Source organism: Lethenteron reissneri, chromosome 26 (assembly GCF_015708825.2).
Source record: "Lethenteron reissneri isolate LAM-NWPU_2019-01 chromosome 26, ASM1570882v1, whole genome shotgun sequence".
Lineage (NCBI taxonomy): Eukaryota > Metazoa > Chordata > Hyperoartia > Petromyzontiformes > Petromyzontidae > Lethenteron > Lethenteron reissneri.
The window spans coordinates 15332258-15357366 of NC_083804.1; the positions used below are offsets into that span (position 1 = coordinate 15332258).

Sequence of the window (25109 nt, forward strand, 5' to 3'; positions counted from 1 at the left end):
TGCAAAATAAAAATCTCTCACTTTATTGGGAAATCGCAGCAATTACAGCACAGACTCCACCACCTACAGTAAATGAGCACACAAAGAGCCCAGGGTAGAGGTGGTGGTCAATAATTCTGACCCACTAGTAACGCGCATTACACGCAAGGGGCAACCGAAACGGATTAAATGCCCTCAGATGAGACTGCCGCAATACTTCGCAAATTAAGATTATTATTTTGAACGCACATGGGGGAAGTGAAATTTATTTTAAAAACCTAAAGAAAACAGCCTTACAACAACGCAAAGAGGGGTGCCAATTTTCTCAATCTACACAACCGTGGCCACTTGACTCAAGCGTAGATATCCGACATTGACTGCACGGTACTGTGCATTTCCGCGCCTCCCAAACGCAAAAAAAAATATTTACAGTGCAAAGGACGACGGTTTGACGCTCACACGGGCTGCGCCTCTTCGCGCTCCCTCTTCTCCCGCTTGGCTTTCTCTACTTCCTCCCTGGTGTCCTTTTCCTTCTTGTCCCGTTCCTTGTCCTTGATGTCCTTGTCTTTGTTGTCTTTTTCCTTCTCTTTGTTGTCTTTGTCCTTTTTGTCCTTTTCTACGTCTTCCTTTTCTCGATCTTTGTTTTTCTTTGATTTCTTCCGCTTGTGTTTGTGCTTGTGGCTCCGGTCACTGCCCGAGTCGGTTCCCACGTGCTGCCGTTTGTGTTTGCGGCCTCGCTTGCGCTTCTTGTGCTTCTTGCGCTCCTTCTTGCGACGCTTTTGAGTTAGGCTACCCGAGCTGGGGCTGCCTCCGCCACCCAGACTGGCACTACGCTTGCGCCGCACCCCTGTGACCCCGCGCTCCCCACCGCTCCCATCCCTGCCGCCTCCCCTCCCATCCTCGCTCTCCGAGCTACTGTCGCTCTCCGTCTCATTGTAATCGGGTTCAAACGTGGCCTCGTCGAGACGGCTCAGCTCCTGTGTCGACCCCTCTCGCGGCCGGCCCTTCCCACTGCGCTCGGGCCTGCCCCCCTCCTCTGGCTGTGCCCTCCTCTTGCCGTCTGGGCTGCCCTTGTGCCCCCCATTGGCAGATGCGCTGTCCCTCCTCGCCAGCTTCTCCAATCCCTCAGTCGTTTCTGGCACGGACGATCCCAGTTTGCTGCTCCCCTCAGCACCTTCCACTTTCTCCGCAGCGGGTGCCGTCATCCTCTTCCCCTGCTCTGCTGGTTCCTTGCTCCTGGCAGGGTTGTCCCCGTGCTCTTCCGTATGGGGAGGTAAGGCTCGGTCGACTTGGCCAACATCGTGCCTCCGCTCAGCTTCCTGCCCCTCATCGGTCACTATCGCATTACCGAAATCGGTGCCCTTGCCACTTATCACCACCCCCTCTGGCTGCCGGTCCCGACCATCATGGCTGGACACCTTCATCCTATCAGTCTCTCTCTCCAGCTCCTTGGAGCCGGATCTGGAGTCCCCATGGTCATCTCTGTGACCAGAGGATAGCTTCTCGGCAACATCCTTGGCCGCGTCCTGCTGTGGGTCCTCAGGTAGTGCTTCGCTGGACCCCCTACCACCCTGCAGGGCAGGTACTGCATCCACACCACCAGGCTGGCTAACTCGCTCGCCACCCTCAGTGCCTTTGCAATCACCTACGTCCACCTCCTGTTTGATGGCCTCGGCGGGAAGAACCCTCACACCACTCCCAGGAATCCTGTCTACTGTTACCACCAAGGACTCTTCGGTGGGTTTTAGGCCACCAGTGGAAGGCCCGCTCGCTCGCGACGGGGGCAGCACCCCCCCTGTTGGCCGGCCCTGGTTGAGCCCAGGGACAGCAGTGCCCACGGCACCGAGGGCCCTGCGCTGCGGCTCCTCGTCAGGCTCCCAGTCGTCACGCTCCCACTTAGAACGCGGGATGTGAATCATGACGATCTCATCGGCCGCTGGCGCTGTTGTGTCGTTGTTGAACTCCTCGATCGTCTTCACCACCACACGCCTCGCCGCAGCAGCAACGTCCTCATGCCTGCACGGGCTGCTGTCTCCACTGTTGCAGTTTCACACATGGGTGGGCATGGGCAGGCACACACAAGCACCAGTCATTTACACAAGCATATGTACTCGCCCGTTGAAGAACAGCTTAATGTAATGCTTTATCCATTCATCATCCACTTTCAACGTATTTGTGGTAACAATTTCTGTTCACATGGTTTCCTTGTATGGCATCTTAAGATGTTAATGTAGTTAGTTGCTTTTAAATACATGTTATTATGGTCATAATATAACGCATCAAACTGGACATGTGCGAATCAATTACTTCCAACTCACAATATTGTATCAAACTGGTTGATGGCAACCATAAAGGTTCATGCAAATTATGTAGCTGTTGTATTTTGCGACAAAAGAGGAATTGAGTATCATACCGAGGCAGATGTGTGACAGTTCATCTAATAATAATGCACAAGGTGAATCGTTGCATGTCAAAACTACTAACTTTCATCAATAACATTGCCTAACAAGGGAAAATATATAATAGGCGACATTTCGCACAATGGCCCATCTTCATAGAACATAGAGACAGTGGATACAACATGAGGCCTGATAACAATTACATTTAAAAAATGTTTCTGAATGAACAGTTTTCAAATTGTTATATGAAGTTAATGATTAGTAGTTACAAACCCTTTAATAACCAACATGTATCACTCCAAGTTATATCAGTGTAACTCCTTAGCACAAGTCAACAAAAACCCATGTCAAACTAAAACACTTACCATGGAGAAAACCTGAATACGCCGGGTGAAACACCAACGTCAAAAACAGCATTGTATTGCTTCATAATTTGCGACAGATGGGGTATTTCTTTTTCTTGAAATAATTTCATGCAACCTAATTATTATGCCATATTGACAATTACAAGCATTAATGCTGTATTGATCTCAATATACTTTTTAACCATCCACAACTTTTGCTTGTTCACTTCTCTCCACCTACCATTGAGCAATGGCCCTTCACAAAGAGACACCCGCATCACTTAGATCATGTAATGTTTATGGCCTCGGTGTTCAACCCAAGCTGGGTTAAAGTGCTCCAACGACAAAGAGAATAAGCTCAAAAACCCTGGTCAACTTGACTCAAGCCAATCATATCCCTCCAGGGTCGGTGAGAGACGACTTGCTTTTTGGGAAGTCAATAGCGGTCGTCGTACGTACAAAAATAACCTCTTGCCACAGGAATATGGACTATTCACATTACACAAGAATAAAACGACCAACATATATGAGCGCCACCCTGGGGCGTGCTGGGTTGGGGAAACGCTCGAAGTTTTAAAGAACATGATGGTGCTTACCTGGACTTATCGATCGCCGCCACCACTGCCCTGGCGCTGCGGTTCTTCTCCTTCCCCTCGGAGGCGCCGTCCGTCGGTGGTGCCCCTTCAGCTGAGCTGGAGAGCTTGCGCCCAGTGTCACGGTTGATCTTGATCTTCTTCGGCTGCGGTGCGTCAGCAACAACAGAGCCCTTCAACCTTTCACCTGCCTCCCCAGTGGGGCCACGGGCCTTCTCCGGGCCTCCCTGGAACCCTGGGCCACATGCCGCCCCCACCGCTGCCTCCTTGGACGACGCGCTCCTCTCCTCCGGTGAACGTTTGCGCTTTTCAGACTTTCCGTCTCCTGCCTTGGCGTCGGGCTTCGAGCTCCTCACTGCCTTCACATCCTCCGTGATAGTGCCGGATTTCTTATCACTGTCCTTGCTGCTCTTGGTCTTGTCGCTCTTGGGTGCGTGGTGCTCCTTGCGCACATCGTCCGAGCTATGCTTCACTGTTTGCCCCTCGCGTTCATAACGCCCTCCCATCTTCTTGCCTGTGTCGGAGCGCTCCCCCTTCACAGCTGGCGCCAGCTGCGACCGTGAGTTCTCGCTCTTATAATGGGTGTCCTCCCGCCGCGAGCCAGAGCTGTTCTTGTCTTTCTCCATCTCCTTGTCAAATGGTTTGGCAGATGACCTGTCCGAGTACTTGTCTTGGCCCGAAGCTCCCGATCGATCTTTCCTCGATGACTCACTGCTCACTTTGCGCTTGGACTTGTCCGACTTTGACTTGGGCTGCTTGTCCCGGCGGTCCCTGTCGCGGTCCCGTTCGCGGTCTCGGTCACGTTCCCGGTCACGTTCTCTATCTCGGTCAAAGGATGATTTGTAGCTACGTTCGTCCATCGGTTCATCACGCACGGGCGTAGCATCTCTGCTGGTTGGTGCCAGCAGCAATCCACCACCACCACCCCTGCTGTCCCCGTGCCCATCTCCTGAGCGGCGGCCGTCTCCTCGCAACAACCGCCCGTGCTTGCTGCTGCCACCGCTGCCGCCGCCGCCACCACCACCACCGCCTCCAGCGTCGGTCCCACTGCCCTCTCCGTCTCGGCCACTCCGGCGCTTGTGATGTTTCTTGTTTTTGCTGCTGCTGCTACTGCTGCCACCAACTCCTCCACTGCCATTTCCACCACCACCAATGCCACCACCACCCCCTCCACTTCCCCCACTGGATCCGATGCCACCCCCACCGCCACCCCCACCACCACCCCCACCACCACCCCCCCCACCACCACCACCACCTCCACCGCCCCCACTACCACCACCTCCACCGATCATAGTCATGCCAGACTTTTCACGCGCCACCTGCACTGTCACTTCCATCAATGGCTTGATGACTTTGGGTGGCTCCATGAGCGGTTTGACTAGCTTGGGCACCTCTCCCTGTCCCGGGGGTGCCATCGGCGGCTTCAGGAGGGAGGGCAGGGGGAGCAGCGGGCCCTTGCAAAGACGTCCATCCCGAAACATGAGCGGCTCTGCGTGAAAGAGTCTGCCCCCACCCCCTCCTCCCCTCCCTCCCATGCCCCCCCCACCAAGGTGACTAGGCAGACCTACTCCACCCCTCATGGGACCAAGGATGCCCATTCCACCCATTCCGCCCCCTCCACGCCCGGGGAGCATCGGTCCGCCCCCCACTCCGCCGCGCATCATGCTGGATGGCCCACTCCTCCCTCCGCCTCCCAGAGCGCCCATGCGCCCAGCAGCCTCGGGGCCATGGTCCCCTCGCCGGCCATGCGGAAATGGTGGTGATCGCTCACGCCGGATCAGCTGATTGTGCGGCACAAGCCCCGAGTAGTGCTCCGGCAGCTCCAGGAAGCGGTCGCGATGCACAGCGCCACCGCCACCACTGCCAGGTACCACGCCGCTCCCGCCCGGTGGCAGGGGGCCGCTCCCTGGAGGACCCCCGCCCTGCTGAGTGGGTCCCCCCGGTGGCACCGGGCCCCCTGGACCGGGGCCCGGACCCAGCCCCGGACCCAGGCCGGGGCCAGGACCAGCGGTGGGCGGCGTACGGGGGGAGCGAGACCGAGATCTTGAGCGGCGGCCCGGGAATGACTCGCCGTAGTAGTCCTTGACCTGCTCGTACCACTCGCGGTACTCTCGCTCCCACTCGCGCATCTCACGGTTGTAGGGTTCGTTGCGCGCTTCGTGCGCACGCTGCTCGTAGTAGTCATGGTAGCGCTCGTAGTACGCGCGGTCGTACTGCCCCGGCGGTGGCGGCGGCCGCCGGTAACCACCCCGAGGGGGACCCCCGCGTGGACCCCCTCCTCTTCGGAGGCCCCCTCCCCTCACATCACCCCTCACTTCACCCCGCACGGGACCCCCCCGAGGAGGCCCGCCCCTCAGCATGGGTGGTGGGCGGAAGCCGGACGGCCCCATGGAGCGCGAACGCGATCGGGAGCGGTAGGCTCCGTGCCGGGGCGGCGGGGGCGAGCGGGAACGAGAGCGGTACGGGGCGAAGGACCGCGAGCGAGAGCGGTACGCACGCCCGCCCCGCCGGCGCCCGTAGGCCGGGGAGCGCGAGCGGGAGCGCGAGTAGGAGCGCGAGCGAGAGTACGAGCGGTGCGAGCGGGACCGCGAGCGAGAGCGAGAGCGGCTAAGGGAGCGCGAGCGAGAGCGAGAACGGGAGCGAGCCCGGGACCGGGACCGGGACCGCGAGTATGAACTTCGCGAGTACGAGGAGCGTGAGTAGGAGCGCGAGCGGGACCGCGACCTCGACCTGCAGCACACACACACAAACAGACACATTCCCCATTAATTCTCATGCACATGCATAGCACTGCTTTTCAATCCACTGCAGGATAACTGCCTTCCGACACAGAGTTGCTTGTCGAGTTTGTTTGGCCAGCACAGTACAGCACCACCTCTTTCTCCGCCATGCTGTCTACACACCACATCAGGTACTCAGCGAAGGCCACACAATACGTTCAGATAGCATTAGTCCAAAACCGTTTCTCACATACACAGAATCTCCGGACCATAAATTTTGGAATTATAACGACTGTCATGATTTAAAGACGCAAGTTGCAAATCAAATCTTTTTTTTATGCTTTTCAACCTGAACGAGCTATCAGTATCTGTAATATTGGGTCACCACAGCACTCGTAAAAATACATTAAACTTTTAGTTAAAGATCAACTTGGGAGATGCGCTTACACCTTCCACAAATGGAAGGCCAAAGAATCGCTGTGCTGAAGTCCAAATCATCCAACATATCACTGACGATTGCACCTTCCATGCAAATCCTGGTGGTGTTGCTGCAATCCAGTCTACGGCTGCCTACTTGGATTGGTTGAGAGAAAAATAGCTTTCAACTATAACATCTTTCACAACTGTTTCTTTTCAATCCTGCCATAAGAAAAAAGTACAACATTTTGATTGCTATTAGGGACATACTGTTAAAGAACACCAGCCAAATCATAAAAGTTTTTTTTTTAAACTTAGCGGAAGAAAAATACGCCGCGAAATGGACAAGACATTTTAGCCAAAGAGCGATGATGTCACGTGCACCGTGCCTCCCCATGTCATGACGCGTAACATCATCCTGTGACACAATGCATCACGGGCTGTGACATCAACTTCTCGTGCGGCTGGACAGTTAACGTTTTTATCGCTAACCAAATAATTCCAAGGACAAATCCAACGAACGAGATTTCCTCATTTTTCTGCATCGCATTTTCTCAATCTATTAAACCTCCAGTGATGTGAATTCATCGTGATGCAATATCTAATGTGATATACCTATGTCTAAATCTGCAGAGTTCAAGCCATGTATCATGAGGATTAAGAATCGACATTAACCGATGTTACATTTAGTCCATGGGCCTGAGCAGAAATTGATACCAAATATTAGCAGCACTCATTAATTTATAAAGCAAAGAGTGGATTATTTGATGACCCACTTATTTGAAAATGTTATCGTGAATCACTATTGTTGTCCACAATGACATTGGAAGCAATAAGGTTATGCTGCCACCTCAAGTAGCACCGACAAGTGAAACATCTGGTCTGGACTCAAGGACCGATTGTGTGTAACATCCCGAACACACACCCTGCAACCGCAAAACCGCCAAAGAGTGGCACGTGGCAGAAATTAAGTGTGGCATCAGCCCCGTACCTGGACAGTGACCTACGCCGGTCGCGCTGTATCTTCTTGTACTCAAGCAGCTGCTTGGCAAAATCGTCGGTCATCTCATCCAGTTTTGACTTCTTCTCTCTGGAAAGTGGAGCGTACGCATGGGAAATTTATCAGGCCATTATAAGCAGCCATGTAATTATTCACCTCCATATTGATGTTGACTCATAACGATTCGGAGGTTACAATTATATTCAAATAATTGAGTTTCTGTACTGATTGTAACCATCTGGTTTATATTTCTTTTTTTATTGCTTGCTCGATTTTGTAAGCCTAAATGCAACATTAACATATAATTTTCATATAGTGGGAATAATCCAAAATTTATTTTTTACACAATTCCATTCACGAGGCAACAAAATGTAGTAAATTTAATAAAAGTTGGAGGAGAGCGAGACGCCGGAAAGAAAATTTTATTTTGGAAGAATTGAGAGAGAAAGTAAAGCCCCATTAGGATCGGATGGCAGCCAGGCAGGAGATACGAGATGAAAGGTCAGGGGTAAACAAAGAAAAGGAAAATAAGATTTGGGTATCGCCAGCAAATAAATTATGCTTGTGCAATGGTAATAATGCAATCTTCTAGGATGTTATCATTTTTCTTTTTCACGAACCCCCTGCAGTAGCCTCGCAGACCACCAGGGGTTTCGTGGACCACAGGTTGAGAACTGCTGTTCAAGAAAACAGAGCGGAAATTGGCCGATTCTTCCAAATGGGTAAAACGCCAACAGTGGCTGCCTCACAGGCAGCGCTCGTTTTTAAAACCGCAGCAGGGAGACTGTGCTGGGCCGAGTTGACCCACAATCGATATTTAAACTCACTACTACCAGTTTAAAGGATGTATAGCGAGATATGTCTTTAGAAAAAAAATGAGTGATGATGGTAGCAGGTGTGAACACGCACTCCTCCAGCAGACGCCGCTGCTCGCGGTAGAATTCCTCCTTGCTAAGCATCGGCGGCGTTGGGGCGCTGGGGGCCGTCACCACGGTGCCTGGCGCGACAAGGGGCCCAGGGGGTGGCGGCGCCATGGGGGTACCCCACTGCGGCATCACGGGCATCATTCCCTGAACGTGCGACTGGTATGAAGGCGCGTTAGGCTGCGGAGGTAGCACGTAGCCCGGCGGCACCATGTGCTGTCCAGGCGGCAGATAGTGCGGGTAGCCGAGCGGTGGCGGCAAATTTGACGGGAGGGCCATGGGGGGCGGCTGTTGGTAGTGTGCGGGTGGCAAGAGATGCTGGTACATCGTCTGCGGCGTGAGACCCATCGGGAGGGAGGCCTGCGGCATCCGAGGCAACATGGGCCTCTCAACGTTGGATGGGACGATCCTCAGCGGAGGCCTGCAACCGTCCGGGCATGCGGGAAACACAAGGCATGCTCAGCTGCTGCGCGCTGCAAGGCACGTCAGGTCTCACAAGAACAAACAATCCACCAAAATGTTGGCCGTTTCCCTTCTGCGGGCCGTTCTCCTCAGCCTCCGTCGCTCTACCCAGCCCCTGGCATGTTCCCTTTGTCAGCCTTCGTGAACTTGTCGCCACCTGGGTACCTCCTCTTTCCGCCTTCACCCCAACATCTTCATCTGGAGCTATCCATGGTCATTTCCAAAACTTAGCCTACCTCTTCCACCCTTGACCCCATTCCTGCCCCCTTGTTCCTTGCAAACTCCTCCCCTTTATCCTTCCCTACCTTGTATTCCTTTTTAACTCCTACCTTTCCAAAGGTGCATTCCCCTCTACTTTAAAATCTATTATTTTTCCACTCTGGAAAAAAACCTTTCCTTGACTAATAATCCTGGCAATAATCACCCTATTTTTCATCTGCCTTACTTATCTAAAATTCTATAACGTCTTATCCATAACCGGCTCTCACTCCACATTTATTCAGATTGTCTGCATCTTCAATTTCAGTTCAGTTTTCGCACTCTTCGTTCCACTGAAATAGCCCTTCTCAATGTACCGAACCATCTTGAAAATTCCTTCCAGGCCGGCCTTTCTTGCATTCTCATTCTTCCTGACCTTTCCTTCACACCTTTGACACTATTGATTACCCCACTTTTTTCCCCCACTCTGAAACCCCGGCATCTCTGCCCCCCCGCCCTCTCCTGGCTCAAGTCTCAGATTTTTTTTCTCATACTTCCTCTCTCCTTCAATCACTATATTTCTGCTTTCCTCATAATCAATTTGCTGACGATACCCACATCTTATTTTCCTTTCCTTAATTTACCCCTGACCTTTCCTCTCGTATCTCCTCCTGCCTGGCGGCCATTCGATAATAATGGGGCTTTACTTTCTCTCTCTCAATCCTTCCAAAAATCTTTTTCTTTCCGGCCTCTCGCTCTCCTCCTCCATTCCCAACCATCTCCTTCCCTCCTCTCTCTTTCACTCCTCTTTCCTCTGCCCTCAACTTTGATGTTACCTTCGACTCACTTTTTCCACCAACATCTCCACTACTCGCTCGCATCTGCCGCTTTCATCTGTTAAACAGGAAAACCCGTCCTCTCATTTAAATTTTTGCTGATGAACTTCTGGTTTATTCTCTGATCTTTAGCCATCTGGACTATTGCAATGCTCGACTTCTTGGTCTCCCTGCCTCTGCCCTCACTCCCCTACAAAAATTCAAAATGCTTCTGCATAAGTGATTTTCAAGCTCCCCTTTAATTCCCACACTTCAACTCTCCTCTTTCAACTCAGCTGGCTTCCACATTTGCTAGAATGCTGTCTTTTCAAATACCTGACGCTCATCTTTAAATCTCTTCATGTTCTCGCCTCTCATCTCCTTCCATGTCCCCTCCTCTCTTCCTCTTCGTTCACAATCTTGTCTCTCTCTGTCCCTCCGTCTCCCTGTGCCCAATTCTGTTTTCAGTCCTTCTGTCTCCTTACACCCCTCCATTAGAATAAACTTCCTTTGTACATTAAGTAGTTCTCCTCCTTAAACTTACCTCTTCTTTTATTGGAAAATGATCTTCCCCTTCTCTCAGTCCTCCACTCCTTCCAAATTCCTCCTCTGCCCTTTCGGGATCCATAAGTACCCTCTATCGCTGTCACTCATTCTTGAACATTGTACACCCCTGTCAACTACATCATTCCATTCTGTCATCATTTTGTAAAATATGCCAAGCACCTTGAGTGAAGGCGCTCTACAAATATCAATTAGTTTATCAGTGTACGGGATGCAGTCAAACTTACCCAAGCCTGGAAGGGGCTGGGACGGAGCCCAACATGGTCATGCCCGGTCTGCCGTGATGCACTAAACACAGATTACATTACACTCAGTCAGTTCCTCAATTTATACCAGGTGAGAACCTTAATAATAAGTGACATCGGTGACCATTTGCATAAGACAGTAAAACAACCTCCTTTTTATTTTAAGGCAGTGTTCATAACAAATTTACTCTGGTGTTCTCTATTTTAAGGCAAGGTTAAACAAGAACAAGCCAATTTTTTTTATTAGTGTTTGTGCTCCTCTACAGCACAAAACCCTCAGTTTTAAAATCGCTTGTCAAAAACATTCATTAACACACAGCGGCACAGAGACTGTCACATTGCTCCGTACGACTACACGGGGCCTATTTACCTGCAGTGTACGTCATGGTTTGATGGCGAGTCAGTCCCTGTCCAGAGGGTCCATGGTGCACAACCATAGGCAACTGTACAAAGAACACACAGTAATCCCTCATTTCGCCTTATAGACTACAGGGACATGTTAGTACCTATAATGCCAGCGCAGCATACAAGAGGATGGTGTAATCATCAACGTCTACACAGAGCCGCCTTTTTCATCTCCAGTGTTGATGTTTAGACACTGCACCGGTTATTTATGGCTGGGTTGACATCGGGAAAGGCTAAGACAGGTTTACCTAAGTTTTTGCACTGAAGTTCTGTCACACAGTCTGGAACTGAAAAGAAGACTAAGATTGTAGCATGGTGCACATAACACTCTGCACCATTCATATTTTGAAGGATGTACGATGATGTGAATTACATAGACCAGATACCATTGAAGAGAAAACCCATAGAAACATGCGAGCCCTAGCAAACCTGCACATTCACTGGAGCCTCATTATTTACCCACTTTGGTCTCCATGGAAAGCTGTGAACTACTTAAATGTCGATGACTATAAAACAATATTTGTCACTGTGTACCATGTAACATAACTGAGATTATTACCTTGCGATCTGATGCATTGTGGGAGATGCTGTTGGCGGCAGCAGGCCCCGCAGAAGCTGCAGAGCCAAGGCGGCTTCTGTCCACATCGCTGGGTCACAACAATTAAGCGCGAAACGTCAAAGTCACAGAAAGTCTCCCTACTCAAATGTAAATTCCCACATTTCAATGGCAAGGTTTATTCTCCATCAAAGCACAACCACTCTGGAACTTCTCGTAAAGCAGTACTCGATTTACCGACCATAAAAAAACGATGACCCGTGTCTACTCCCAACCAACATTTCAATTAACAACCTTCCACGTGCTGGTCTTGTGACGTATCACACTCAAGCCCACTTTACTTGACAGTAAATACAATGCATATAACTTACGTATGTTCTCTGACCAATGTGCTCCTATTTAAAACTATTTAAAAAATACTATTTTTATTTTAACAGGTAAGGCCCATTGAGCTATATAGTCTTTTTCAGAAGCAACCTGCCCATAAATGATAGCTCAACAAAGTGGCGTATCATGTAGAAACTTAGAGCAGCCAAATAGTCTAAAAGCATGTTTCTGAATGTGGAGGGAAAAACCGGAGGAACCGGAAAAAAAATACACGTGACCATGAGGAGAACATGCAAACTCGAAAAATACAGGCATCAGGGTCGGGATCATGCCCACAACCTCCTGTATACCAGGTGAAGTAATAAATCCAAGCATACACCTCTATACATGGGTTCCTTAACCTGGTTATGATAAATGGCAATGAACAAGGGCTAACAGCCTAGAGATTCAAAGACACCAAGGACTCACGTTTTATCGCTGTCCATAGCACTGGCAGCAACTGCTCCAGAGGACGCGCTGCTGCTGCTGCTGGCGGCAGCAGTGGTGGACGCCACGGACACGGTTGCTGGAGCTGCCGAAGAAGGCAATCCCCCTGTGCCAGCTGGCAGCCTCCCCGGCTGGGACGTCTGGTTGGCTGGTGGGGCTGCAGAGGCTACGGCCGCCTGGGCACCCTTGCCCTGAAGGCCAGGCCGCCTCATCTTTCGGATGTATCCGGTTTCATTCCCAAAGTTGTTGACGGCCTGAGGGTAAACATTCACATACATACGTACAGATTAGTATGTACACATGTATACATACCCATACACACAAAAACATCTCCCAAAAAGCCTACAGGCTGATGGGGCAAATGCCATTTGTGAGCATCTAGGAAGACTGGCAAAGCGCACGAGGGAGTGATGTGGCCAACACATCTGGTCTCCTTTGGCTCTCCAGTGCTCATATTTACACACTGCACCAGGTACTCAATTAAGGTCGAGTCAAACAAGCTGAGGTGCAAGGGCCAGTTCAGATATTATTACCACCGACATTAGTCATGGCTGGGATCCCAACCCAGGCCGATGGGTTCCTAGCAGTGTATTATTCTCTTTGCCACGGCGCCCTCCGACATATACAAAAATAACAAGTCGCCATTCACCACTAAGTGCCGGTGACGTTACCGCAGCGATTGTGCCAGTCTAGTTGCACTGAGGCCACGAAAATAATCGAAGGCTTACTCTGGCAGGTCATGAGACAGATCGAGGTGTTATGGGTGAGATGAACAGCAGTAGCACCTATGTTCCCGACAGAGACAAAGCAGGGCCCTCCACGTACTGCAACGCACCTACACAACACTCACCTGGCGCAATACTTTGTTGGCGATGAGCGCATCGGGCGAGACGTCACTCTGGTGGCATGTAGGGCACGTGTGATCCTCCGAGTCGAGCAGCACTGTGCGAACACCTGCAACGGAAAAATGGTCAGTAGGCTGGATGGCGTTACCTGCATTTACGAGGGAAAAGATGCGAGATCCTGGTTTGAATTTGCACCCAGTTGCCCGAGCGTGCTGCAAGAACTGCATGGAGTTGGTAACATGAGCCAACAATGGAAACCAGCTGCCTCCCTAGAGTCCATGTTTTGCCCCCATTTGATAATGATGGAAGGACATATGCTGTGCTCTCTCAATAGCCTTCACTACAGTGCTATAATGACAGGCCTGACCGTTGATTAATATCTATTTTTATAAAATCTATATTCTTTCAATTAAGTAAATTCCAGATCTGAGAATTAAACATTTCAGTTTGACCGCCATACGACGTACTTATCCCTGAAGTAGGGTACGTGGGAATGTACATCACGGAAGTGTGGTAAAGAGATCACTTGAATGCATGTCAAAAGTAGTTCTGTGATTATGTTCTTCCATGAGCTCTTAGAAACGGTGGGGGGTAACGCACTGCTCTGCAATAGTTCCGATAAATATTTTGTCCCATGGGGTAACTGTGGGGCCTGGAAGGGAGCGGTGCGATCACCGCGCCGCCACTCACAATCGTCGCAATAGCTGTTTCCGCAGCAAGGGATGACGACGGCGTCCACCATGAGGTCCTTGCATAGGAGGCAGAGCAGCTCGTCCGGGATGGGGTCCTCATCCGATGACGAGGACGACTGCTCAGTGACAAACGGGGGCTTCTCCTTCTTCCCCACAGCGTATGCCTGGCTGCAGTGCCCAATGCATGCACGAATATTTATGACTTTTTTAAACCAGTCAAATTACAGTCGCGTACGGTATGTTACATTAACAGAAAAAACACACAAGACAACAAATAATTGACTTTGGATTGAATCACAACCTTAAATTGTCATACTTCATCGAAGAGCTCAGTGGCGAATCATTATGCCAAGTTTCATTCACACTGTCCTCTGAAAGATATAAACAATTTACATTTCCAACAGCATTTCAGCATCCTGAGATACAGCTGCAATTTGATGTTGTATAAAAATTGTAAATGGAAATTGGAGTACACTAATTAACAGCTTGGTATCCCAATCTAACTTCTCAAACCGGAATTTATAGCTTCATTACCTTGATAAATTATTATTGTTTGATAACCCAGAAAGGCCTGACTTGAGTCTCAGGACTATTACAGGAGGGTCCTGCCAAGTGTATTGCAGAAGCGTGAAATATTGCAATGCGTAATCCCAATGGAGTAATTTGCAGATACATTTTCAGCAATGGGATGTTGGCCAAACACCAGTTACATTGCATGTTTTTTTTATTAGCTTGTGACGATTGAGAACTTATACAGCATGTGATGATTTAGAACTTATAAAGGTATGAAAATTGGTGGAATTTCAATAACTTTCTAAGGGTGACATAGCTTACTTCCTTAATCACAACTATCACAGCTGACCTCCCTAAAATGGTGCTCATTTTATTGACCCCGGGAGAATGAGTCAAATCACCACCCAAATCGGTTTTAACTGACAATCTTCCAATGATGAATCAACGACACGCTAACCCCGCAGCACTAGATGGCTAGAATCACCACCGCACAATATTGCACCGTGTACCGTTTCATTGGCAGGGAAAGCAATGCCTACATGTTAGCATAAAGGTGCCTTAGTGTACACCTCAGCCGCCAAGGCAAGCATTCATCCCCTGCATTTTTGAGCCTGTGCACTGCCCTACCTAGCTATTAATAGCTTCTAAAACACAACCTAATATTCATAACCAGGAAGCCGTCAGATCGCACATTCATGGGGTCTTCAATGCAAGTAATCATGTCTGCAAATTCATACCAGCGTGTGGAGTACGGAACTGATTCTCATACTTCAATCCCACACTGCACAGATGCCAACCCTCCCTGCCACCCCTGAGTGTGAATGTGCGCGACTGTGCAGCACTCACGCGTCGATGGTGGGCACGGCGTACTTCCCCGTGTTGGTGAGCATGGCACCCTTGATACTGGGGTCATTGACCTCGGTCATGAAGCTGAGTGGGATGCCGGTGCTCTTCTTGAGCCTGGGTACTGATTCATAGCTCTTCTCCTGCTGCACACGCCACGTACACACACGTTTCGATGAATTGTCTAGATCCCGGCTCGGCTTTATATGATTCACAGATTGTTTTGCCATTGTGGTTCAAGCAGAACACAGATTTAAAAATTTCCAATCAACTCAATTGCAATATAAATTTGGACCCAATTCTGACTTTTATAATTCAATCCATATAAAGCTTTAGTATACATTTATTTTAAGCAATTATCTGTAACATTTATATGATGCATTGCCCACTTCAAGTCTTCACATTCAGTGCCTAGCATGTCAATTGTGTTGGCGGACACCCATTTTAATTTAATTGTTGGAATATCCGAAAATAACGACATGAAAAGGAGCATAACAGTTTCTATAAAATATGGCTACCAACTGCCTTTTTGCCAACATATCAATAAAGTCAAATAGTACAAAAGATGGCTCCCACTAAGTCACATTTGCTGCTACACTTGTAGGTCACCACTCATCTGACTGAACAGCAGACCAAGATAAATCATCGTTAATTTCAACATAGAATCCTGTAAAAAAACACTCTTCTAATCTGTAAAAAAGACACATTCGTGCATTTGCTTTGCAAGGTTAGAGCATTATATTGATGTCCAAAAGGTTAAAGCATTATGTTGATGACAAAAACCAAACTCAGGTTCATCAGACCTAGCGCTGCCACGCCATCACATACCGCGTTCAGCGGGCAATTCTTGATGTAGTGGCCTGGCTTCAAACACCGGTAGCAAGTATAGGAGGATGGCGGAGGGCCTAGCGACTTCTTCACGTAGCTGTTTGTGGAGACAGAATCGTTTCAAACACAGCCGGCCACTCGACACATTCCCCGAGACAAATCAAAGAGAGGTGTGAGAAATGTAAACACGTATTTGCAATCGCTTACTTCACGGGATCGTAATCCTGGCCAGACTGGTTCATCACGGCTTTGATTTTGTCCTCTTCTGACGCATTGGCTTCGGCGATGTTGGCAGTCTGACGAGCAACCGAACACACACGTGTCTAGTGCAGGCGTGGTGGTGTGGATGGCACAATCCGCCACATGCTACCCAGTGGCACCGCACTGCACTGACCGGGCACCCCAGCTCACCACAGGAACTAGCTCATTGGCCATGCCTACCAGCTCTCGCTGGTTAAAGTGTGTTAGCAGTGGCCGCCCTACTCCGTAACAAAGCGGCTGTTTTGGACAAGCTTCGGGTGTGGCGAGTGGCGGTGCAACTCCGGTGATGTAACGAACAAGGCTGCTATTGCGCGTTTGGGATGTACCTTAATGAGACGTGCCATCGACAATGATGACGTAGGATCATCGATCTGTTGAAGGAATTGCATAAAGTGAGAGTCGGTTACCAGTTGCATTACACAGTGCCCTGTGGACGTCACTGCACGCAGAGCTACCAAGTCGACTTGTGCGTCCGTCGTCACATCAACATTTTTTTTAATGCAACCTTCGGTTTTGCAGTTCCGGTGGTGGTTTTGCGAGGCATGCAGTCACAGAAGCCAAAACACCCACCTCGGTCTTGTGTGGACAACCCTATACTCTTCCAGTTTCAAGCGTGCGGCATTGCCTAAATTTAGGCAGTAACCACAGCGTATTTGTATTTACAATAATGCCAATAATGTACCACTCAAAATTACATAAAAGGCTATTACTGTATTACTTCAATTGTTTCTGCTAGGTGAGCATACGTAAAGGCATACACATGGAATCACCACTCAGACATCAAGCAAAACACACACAGGCACACATAACACGCTCATTCACCCAAATAAGGCTGCGGACACAAACAGGCTTCTATTGAGGAGTAACGTGAACAATGCCTTGTTCAAAAAATCCAAATTAGCAAATGGCTCTGTGCTGCATCAGTTCAGTTACATTTAATAACAGCCGAACAAGTATACTTATTCTACGACTTGTGCAGATCCTTTTTATCCTTGTTTCTAGATTGAGGTTATCTGATAAAACTTGAAGGCATGTGGCATCTGTGCCACTGGAACATAACAATATACACCTTTTAGGCGAATATAGCAGCAGAGATGGCCGCAACTGCTAATTAGATCGCTCTTAATAAATATATTTATGGGGCTTGTATATGCATTTGCGACAAAGCCGTGGTGTGAGCACGACACGACAATCAACAAAGGAATATTTCGTCACTGCACACAGAAGAGTGATGCCACGCAGCACCAGGCAGCGAGTGCCAGAGGTGGTGGCGACAAGTGGGGATCCACTGCACACAGCCTCACGATTGTGAAGGGGTCACCCCAACCACAGCAACCGCTGTACCGACACATGTTCGCCCATGACAAATGCTGGCGATGACAAATGATGACGGTAGCCTCAGTCCCTACACTCAACTAAATGCTCGCCTAATGCTCACCATTGAAATTCCTACACTGCAATTTTGAGTGGTCCCATTCACAAGAGAACATTGCGAGAATAGCTTTAGCTTCTTTTTGAAACAAGCCCTGGCCTCAGCAAAGGACAATCAACAGGAAAGACACCCTTCCACGACTCTTTATTACTTTATTTGCATGTGACACAACACAGTACTGTCGGGTTTTTTTTTTACCCCGTGATTGACCGCGACGGGCAATGAAGCAACAGTCATACAGTGGCGAGGGGGGAGGCACATTCGGCTGCGGCATTCTCACAACTGCACTGCGATCGGCAGGGCTGGACGAGGCGGATGGGACGGGGGGGAACTACGCGCACGCGTCTCAGCGCGGCAACAGCTGTGGGCGATCGGTGTGGCTCATGCGGAGCGCCGTGCACGAGAGCCACCTCAACATTCTCGGCGCTTCGTGAACGCAAACACTGGACGTTACATTTGCACGGCAACAAAATGCGCGAGGTAAATAAACGAGGCACTTTTGTGCATACTGTGATTTAAATAAAAGCACGCACCCCAACACATACGGTACAGGTTACCAAATTCAGGCCACGTCTCGTCGAAAAGCTAGAACGTGCCCAAGGTACACATGAAGGTGAATGGTGTCGGCACAAAACGTTCCCACCAGCCTCCCATCCCCGTGCAAGAGAACACATCGGTAAAAGTCATACTTTTGATGTCATGCGACTGTATTCGTTATGATTAAACGTCAGTTTGATATAGTGCTTCTAGGTTCAGGCAGGCAGATAATGAGTCGCCATAGTCATTGGGTAATTCTATGAATACTTTTCAAGTATTAACCCACTCTCAATAATCTTTATTCTTTTTCCACACCATGTAAACCATATAGACTGCAATCTCATATCATGTTGTTTTTTTACCAATGGTTTGAAGCAACACAAAAACCTCCTGTTAGGCTCTTGGAATTCAACATTAAGAGTACTCAGTATCCTGCTGCAGGATTACATACACAGAGGGGTTCCCTTGCAAAGGAAATCAGGTATTTGCACAACACAGCTCACAGGAATTCCACAAGCTGCATTGGTAGCACAGCATCAAGATCAAAATGGAATGTTTAGATCTTCATGCAATTACTCATAAATACATCACATTAAGATTGCAACTTAAAATAAACTGCAGTCTTAAGAGAGAACAAAAACAATTAGTCCTGTAAGATGCTTTTGTTGACACAGAACCTTATGTCATGATAGCATTTATTTGAAAATGTGGGTCACACTCAGGTCTTCAACTCCTAAAGGAAAAACAATATTGAAAGCCCCCTTCCCAGTGTGGGTGATGTTCTCACAAGCATGTGACTATATGTGAGTATAGGTAAAGGAGGTAAAGAGAAATAGAAAATACTTAGGTTACATACTGCTTTTGCTGGGCCGGGATCTGATCGCTCTCTAGAAAACACAAAAAAATCGAATCAGCATGTGTCTTGGAAGTCAGGGAATGCACGGTTCTACACCTATACCAACAACTTCACATTGTACGTATTAATTTAAGCACGAAAATACAACATCCCAAGACTAAACAGAGGTGGAGGGGTAAACATTGTGGAAACAGGTGAATGAAAGCCCGAGGACACGCGCCAATTATTAATGTAGCTACGTTAGGAAAAAAAATGAATCATGGGCAGGAGTACTCTGGTGACATAACTGTAGCATTGCTCCCATAATTGAAATTTAACTGCAGTGGAGTCAATAGAATGCTCCTCACCAAAGCTTTAACTGCAGTTCCTACTAGTGGGGTAACAATTCCCCCCCCCCCCCACCAGATGCATTTCAATGTTGTAGTTCAATTTGAGAATCAATTAGTTTTTAATACTGTGGTACATCCCGACAGCCTCTTGTGACTGGAGGGGGTTTAAAATATTCACGATACAGCACACAAATAGGGTTTATTCTTTTATGCTGTAATGCTGTAATTTGGTCTCGTAAGCCCTGCAACCACTAAAGATTACATGTACCGCAACGGCAAATTGTTATTGAATTTAATCGTAACCCTGACGTATGGGCAATGAAAATACGAAGGAAGCAAATCGTTACATGCCCAATGGCACCATGTAATTATATTTATTACGAGAGTGTACTGTGTTTACATAATAGATAGGGTTGGCAAGTAAGGTCGGGTTCCATCCAACAATGCCTCAAGTTAAAGAGAATTGGTTGTAGCTAGAAGTTATTTGAACACACTTCATCCGCACACTGGAAAATTAAATGATTGTGTTATTAGGGACAACCCAAGCCATTAAATGGCCAATTCAATAGATGTGCCCACATACTGATAACGTAGGATTCGGTCTACACTCATTTACACAACGTGCGCAGAGCATAAAATCAATGCGTGTTCACCGCAAAGGGGACATTAATTAATCATGAATGTGTCTGTTTCGTTATGTCAAATAAGTCATATTCAAGTCAATGGACATTCTGGACCACAACGTAATTAAAGTCATCATTATCAGCCATGGTCTATTCATTGTTGGATGAAGATGTTCGTTTACTACCAACCCCTGCGGTCTCGCGATGTCAATTCATCACACTCCTGTATGATCTAATCTCATCACTCAATCTCATTGAGATGGAATTTTGTCACCAGTCTCATCCATCAGTCGTCATACTCCCTTCTGGCAATGTTTCCTGCACCCAAGCCCACCTGCTTTGCTTGATTTGACATGTGTAATTCACAGCTATTCCACAATATACAAATCCCCATACTTTTACGTAATACTATTCAGCTTTATTTTGTCAGTGCAGTTAACATAAGGACTTTTAAAATTTTCAGTCAACAAATAATGTTTTTTTCATTGGTAAATAAATTAAAATTCCTCCTCGCCTTGATCAAGGTTCACTTTAATAATTGCTCTAGCTATATATTGTGTTTTTTCCAATCGTGGCCTTCCAACAATGAATTTCTTTATTATTACTGTACGTTACTCTTGTTTTGCTATTTATATTGAGTCCAACATTTTAATATTTGTATTGCCAAGTTTATTTCTCTAATCCAGTTTTCCAAAAATGTATTGCCTTTGTGAATAGCCTTGGTGACAGCATATCTCACTGGCTAGCTCCTTGTTACTTTCCTCATGCAATCTCAGTGGAGTGATTACCGTACATTATTTGTAAACGGTTTTGATCATTTCTATACCTCTATATTATATTGAAGTCTTGGTTTCTGATAACTTCGATGATTGCATCAACTTTCACTGAATTAAACGCCTTTTTGTCCGGAAACCCGAAATGCCTGACTGATAAAAAAAAATCCAGGTAAGTTGGAAACTGTCAAGTCGTTACTTTAAATTAGCCGTTCTCAACCCGTGATGAACATCCCCCTCCCCCAGTGGTAACGGAAACGATCGTTATGGGGGCGCAGGCTGCGGCATAGATACCGTGCAGGAGAACTGTAGACTGTGCGGGGAACGTCAGCGCCAATTCACGGCGACAAAACACGCTAATTAAACACATTTATTAGCACCCCGTTGAGCAGTAGCATGGTCTTGTGACCTTAATGTACTCTGGTTTTAAGTGTTTTTGGGTCTCGGGAGTCTATTGATGGGGGGGGGGGGGAGCACTATACTAAAAGGGTTGAGAACCACTGCTTTAAACAAATGTTGTTCTGGAAGGCCGTCTGGTTAATTGCCTTACGTGGTTTTATTTATACGGTCAGTAATACATTTTACGAACAGTGTGCAATGGACTGATCTGTGATAATTGGTCAAACGTGTTGAGTAAAATTATTTTTGTATTGTCATTCTCATGGTATAAACGGCACGACTCATGTTTGCCTTGCTTGGCATCACGTCCGCGTGTGGCGCGGGGTGCTGGGGACGCTACTTACACAAAACCCTTGTTGACAGCCCGCACCCCTCCGATGGGGATGCGTTTTACGATCACAGACGAGTTTTTGGGGATTAGTGCAGTGTCTTCCGTGTATTCTGCAGGGAACAAAGATATTTGGGGGCATCAGAACACCATTTTGCAAAGTCCGAGAATACTCAACAAACATCGAACCTGGTTTGAAATGAATATTAAATTGTGATGCAAATTCCACATTCCAAATGGCATGACAGATCAGTCAACCTACTGATTGACCGGTTGACTTTTCAGTAGTATTCATTATTTCAACCCAAGTGATGGCAGTGGACCCTCGCCCACTATTTGATCCCGTAGCTTTCAGATTAGAAGCGAAGCAAGCTCCGACCGAGACATCCAATCGCCAGTCTGAATGCCCCATCTGTTCTAAAGGGGTCACTGCCTCATTTAAGAGGAATTGAGGCATTACCTTCTTTGTTCTGTGCGTTGGTGATCTGCAGGTCGCAGTCGGCAGCCTTGAGCCTCTCCCGGGCCATGATGGACTTCTTGAGATCGGCCAGGGAGATGTGCAGACCGTCAAACGTGACCGTGTCATAGTCGAGCTTGGAAGAGAATTTGTAGTGAACGCAAGACATGGCTCCGAGTGGGCGGGCGGGAGAGCGGCAAGGGTCGGACGGGCGGGTGCGTGCGATGTAGCGGCTATGTCAGGCCGATCTGCGGACCTAATGTACGGGTTTGGGACAGACGACGAGCCTCTTCGTAGACGAGGGGTCTTCGGGACGCTGGTGGGAGGAACGATCGAATAAGGGAAGTCCGGTGGTCAAAGCGGTGTCCGCGGCGATGGATGGGGAGTCCGTGGCTGTGGGGGCCGCTTCGGGTTAAGCGGCGCTGCGTGTGAATGTGCGGTCTGATGCTGAGCACAGCGTCAACCTTGAGAGACCTACAGCTCTCACGAGACCCGTGAGGACCCCACACCCCTCGATCGCACACCAATGTGCCCCCTCCTACACCCTCACCTCAAGACTGCTACAACCACACAACCCCTAACCTAAGTCTCGCACACCTGAACCCCCCACATACCTACTACACCTTGTACCACCAAGCCCACAGAAACCCTTAACACCTCGAAGACCCCTACGCACACCCCGATATATTGTTGTGCACCACACCCCTACAGATCACTGTACCCGACCCAACCAGCCACACAACCCTTTTACATAGAACCCCTCAAGACTCCTTGCACACCCTTCTTCACACCTCTACACTCAAACCCCCTCTCAAGACCCCTCAGGGACCCCCTCAAGTCTCCACCACCCCCACGCACCCCTGAGGGGGTTCGCGATTCCGACGTCGCGAGGCCTCAAGAGGCCCAATTCGCGGCACGGGGGCTCGGCTTACTGCTTGTAGTCTCGCTCTAAAGAAGCACTCACACTGTAGCAGTGGTTATAATGGTAGTTACTGGTAAGTGTTATGAATAATAATAACAGGATAAGAAAGAGGTCACTTCTCCGCGTGCTGCGGAAGCGGTGTCGTCCAGGCCAAGGCTTGCGGCCTAGCGCAGGCCTCCGCACCCCGCGCCTCCCTCATGCCGGCTCCGGTGCTTGCGGTTCACGCTTCTTCTTGTGGACGACAACGACGGCGGCGGCGACGATAACGAGTGAGACTCAATACATCCTGCGACGGATGAAGCGAACGTCGGGAATCGCTCGGGTGACAATTTTCTGTTCTCTCTGATTGTATTGTGCCGCTCGCAAGCAAACTGCGGGCGCCGCCAAAAAAAGCAAATGGCGGCCGCGGGGGCGACGGGGTTTCCGGAGCTTGGGACGCAGGGGGAGTGGGCGGGGCGGGGCGAGCGGGAGGGGGCGGGGCAGCGTGCCCACGTGACTCGCGAGAGTTTCGCAGCACGTGGTTGGTGAGCGTTGGCAGGTGAAGGCGCAGCCCCGGGAAGGGCCTTTCCACTGGACGGCGGAGCTCTTGTGTGCTAAACAAAAAAACAACCCACCCCCCCCCTCACTTCTTACAACCTTAATACAGGGGTTTTTGGGGGGTTAGGGGCCGTCCATAAATGACGTCACGCGATTTTGGACATTTTTGACCTCCCCCCCCCTCGTCACACGACGTCACAAAAAATGAAACCCCCCTCAAATATGACGTCACAAAGCTCTGCCCCCCCCCCCAAAAATATATATGAAACATGCTTCAAATCGCTTTAGACTATTATCATTATAGTGTGTATTTAATGTGCCGCTGGACTCTGATGTTGTAGGAGAAAACATTGATTTAAAAAAAAGTATATTTAATTAAGTAGAACGTGTTGTCTATATGTATTAAAAGTTGCGCATTTTGATGTGACGTCACATTTCTCAACCCCACCCCCCTCGTCCAACATCGTCACAAATGTCTGACCCCCCCCCCCCCCAGGTGCGTGACGTCATTTATGGACGGCCCCTTAGATCGCGTAAATAATAATGTGTCGTTAAACCCACTACCCCCCCAACACAGCCAATTAGTAAATTGTGTGTACTAGTAACGAATTGGCATGTTCTGTTTACGTGACAAACCTTACTAATTGGCTTTGTCGGGTGGTGGCGGGTTTAACGACACATTATTTTTTATTTATGCGATCTAACCCAAAGAAAACCTGTTTTATGGATATTGGTCGCGAAAGCCTACGTGTTAAACATACTCACTTTGCTGGTCAGTGCGGATTGATGCATGGAGGGAGGGGGGGGGGTGCATAGGACCGGTCCACATATCACTCGCCACTGATGATAGCCGTGACCGGGTATCAAATTGAGAGTGGTTTATACTTGAACGCGCAGTGCACCAACCACTGCGCCACCGCTCACCCATGTGAGACATTTGAGAATTGCTGAATACAAACGCTGAGATGCTGAATACAAACGCAGAGATACTGAATACAAACGCAGAGATGCTGAATACAAACGCAGAGATGCTGAATACAAACGCAGAGATGCCCTATTCCCGAATGTGTTGTGAGAAATGCAAAGCCTGTATTGTTTGCGTGATTTGGGGGAATAGATAGACGGCATTACTCACGTGATGTACAACATCTGAACACTGAACGCATTACAGCTTGTGTACATGTGTAGCCATTTATGTTAATCCACTGCTTGCTGTATTAGGGCCTTCTCACACCGTGTGAGTCGTGGGAATTATTTGACCAAACTTCGCCACGCTGTTCAGGTGCAGGTTGGTGCAGCTGCTAATCATAGATGTGGGAGCATAGCAATACTACTCAGTGCTGTACAACAATACATGTTTCTGCATTTCTGCTCACCACGTAGGCCCGCAGCCTCTACAACACCTATACTCTTTGGTTCTTTCGGTAAAGTCGCGTAGGTATAGCAGTTCCACTGCTGGATTATATATTTTTTCGCCTGAGGATAACCGCTTGTGTTGCGG

General features: G+C 48.6%; 1 protein-coding gene across 1 annotated transcript; it reads right to left on the reverse strand.

Moving 5' to 3' along the window:
* On the reverse strand, window positions 1–23484 carry RBBP6 (RB binding protein 6, ubiquitin ligase). Its single transcript, XM_061560727.1, has 18 exons — window positions 22153–23484; window positions 21709–21805; window positions 19241–19271; window positions 16742–16786; window positions 16362–16450; window positions 16155–16251; window positions 15330–15472; window positions 13969–14138; window positions 13284–13387; window positions 12416–12687; window positions 11624–11711; window positions 11030–11102; window positions 10642–10702; window positions 8362–8796; window positions 7444–7542; window positions 4586–6045; window positions 3319–4513; window positions 1–2016 (listed from the first exon to the last, which is right to left on the reverse strand). The coding sequence occupies exons 1-18, from the start codon at window positions 22316–22318 to the stop codon at window positions 435–437; spliced, it is 6207 nt and encodes a 2068-aa protein (XP_061416711.1). The 5' UTR covers window positions 22319–23484; the 3' UTR covers window positions 1–434.
* Between the last annotated feature and the right edge of the window lie 1625 nt (window positions 23485–25109).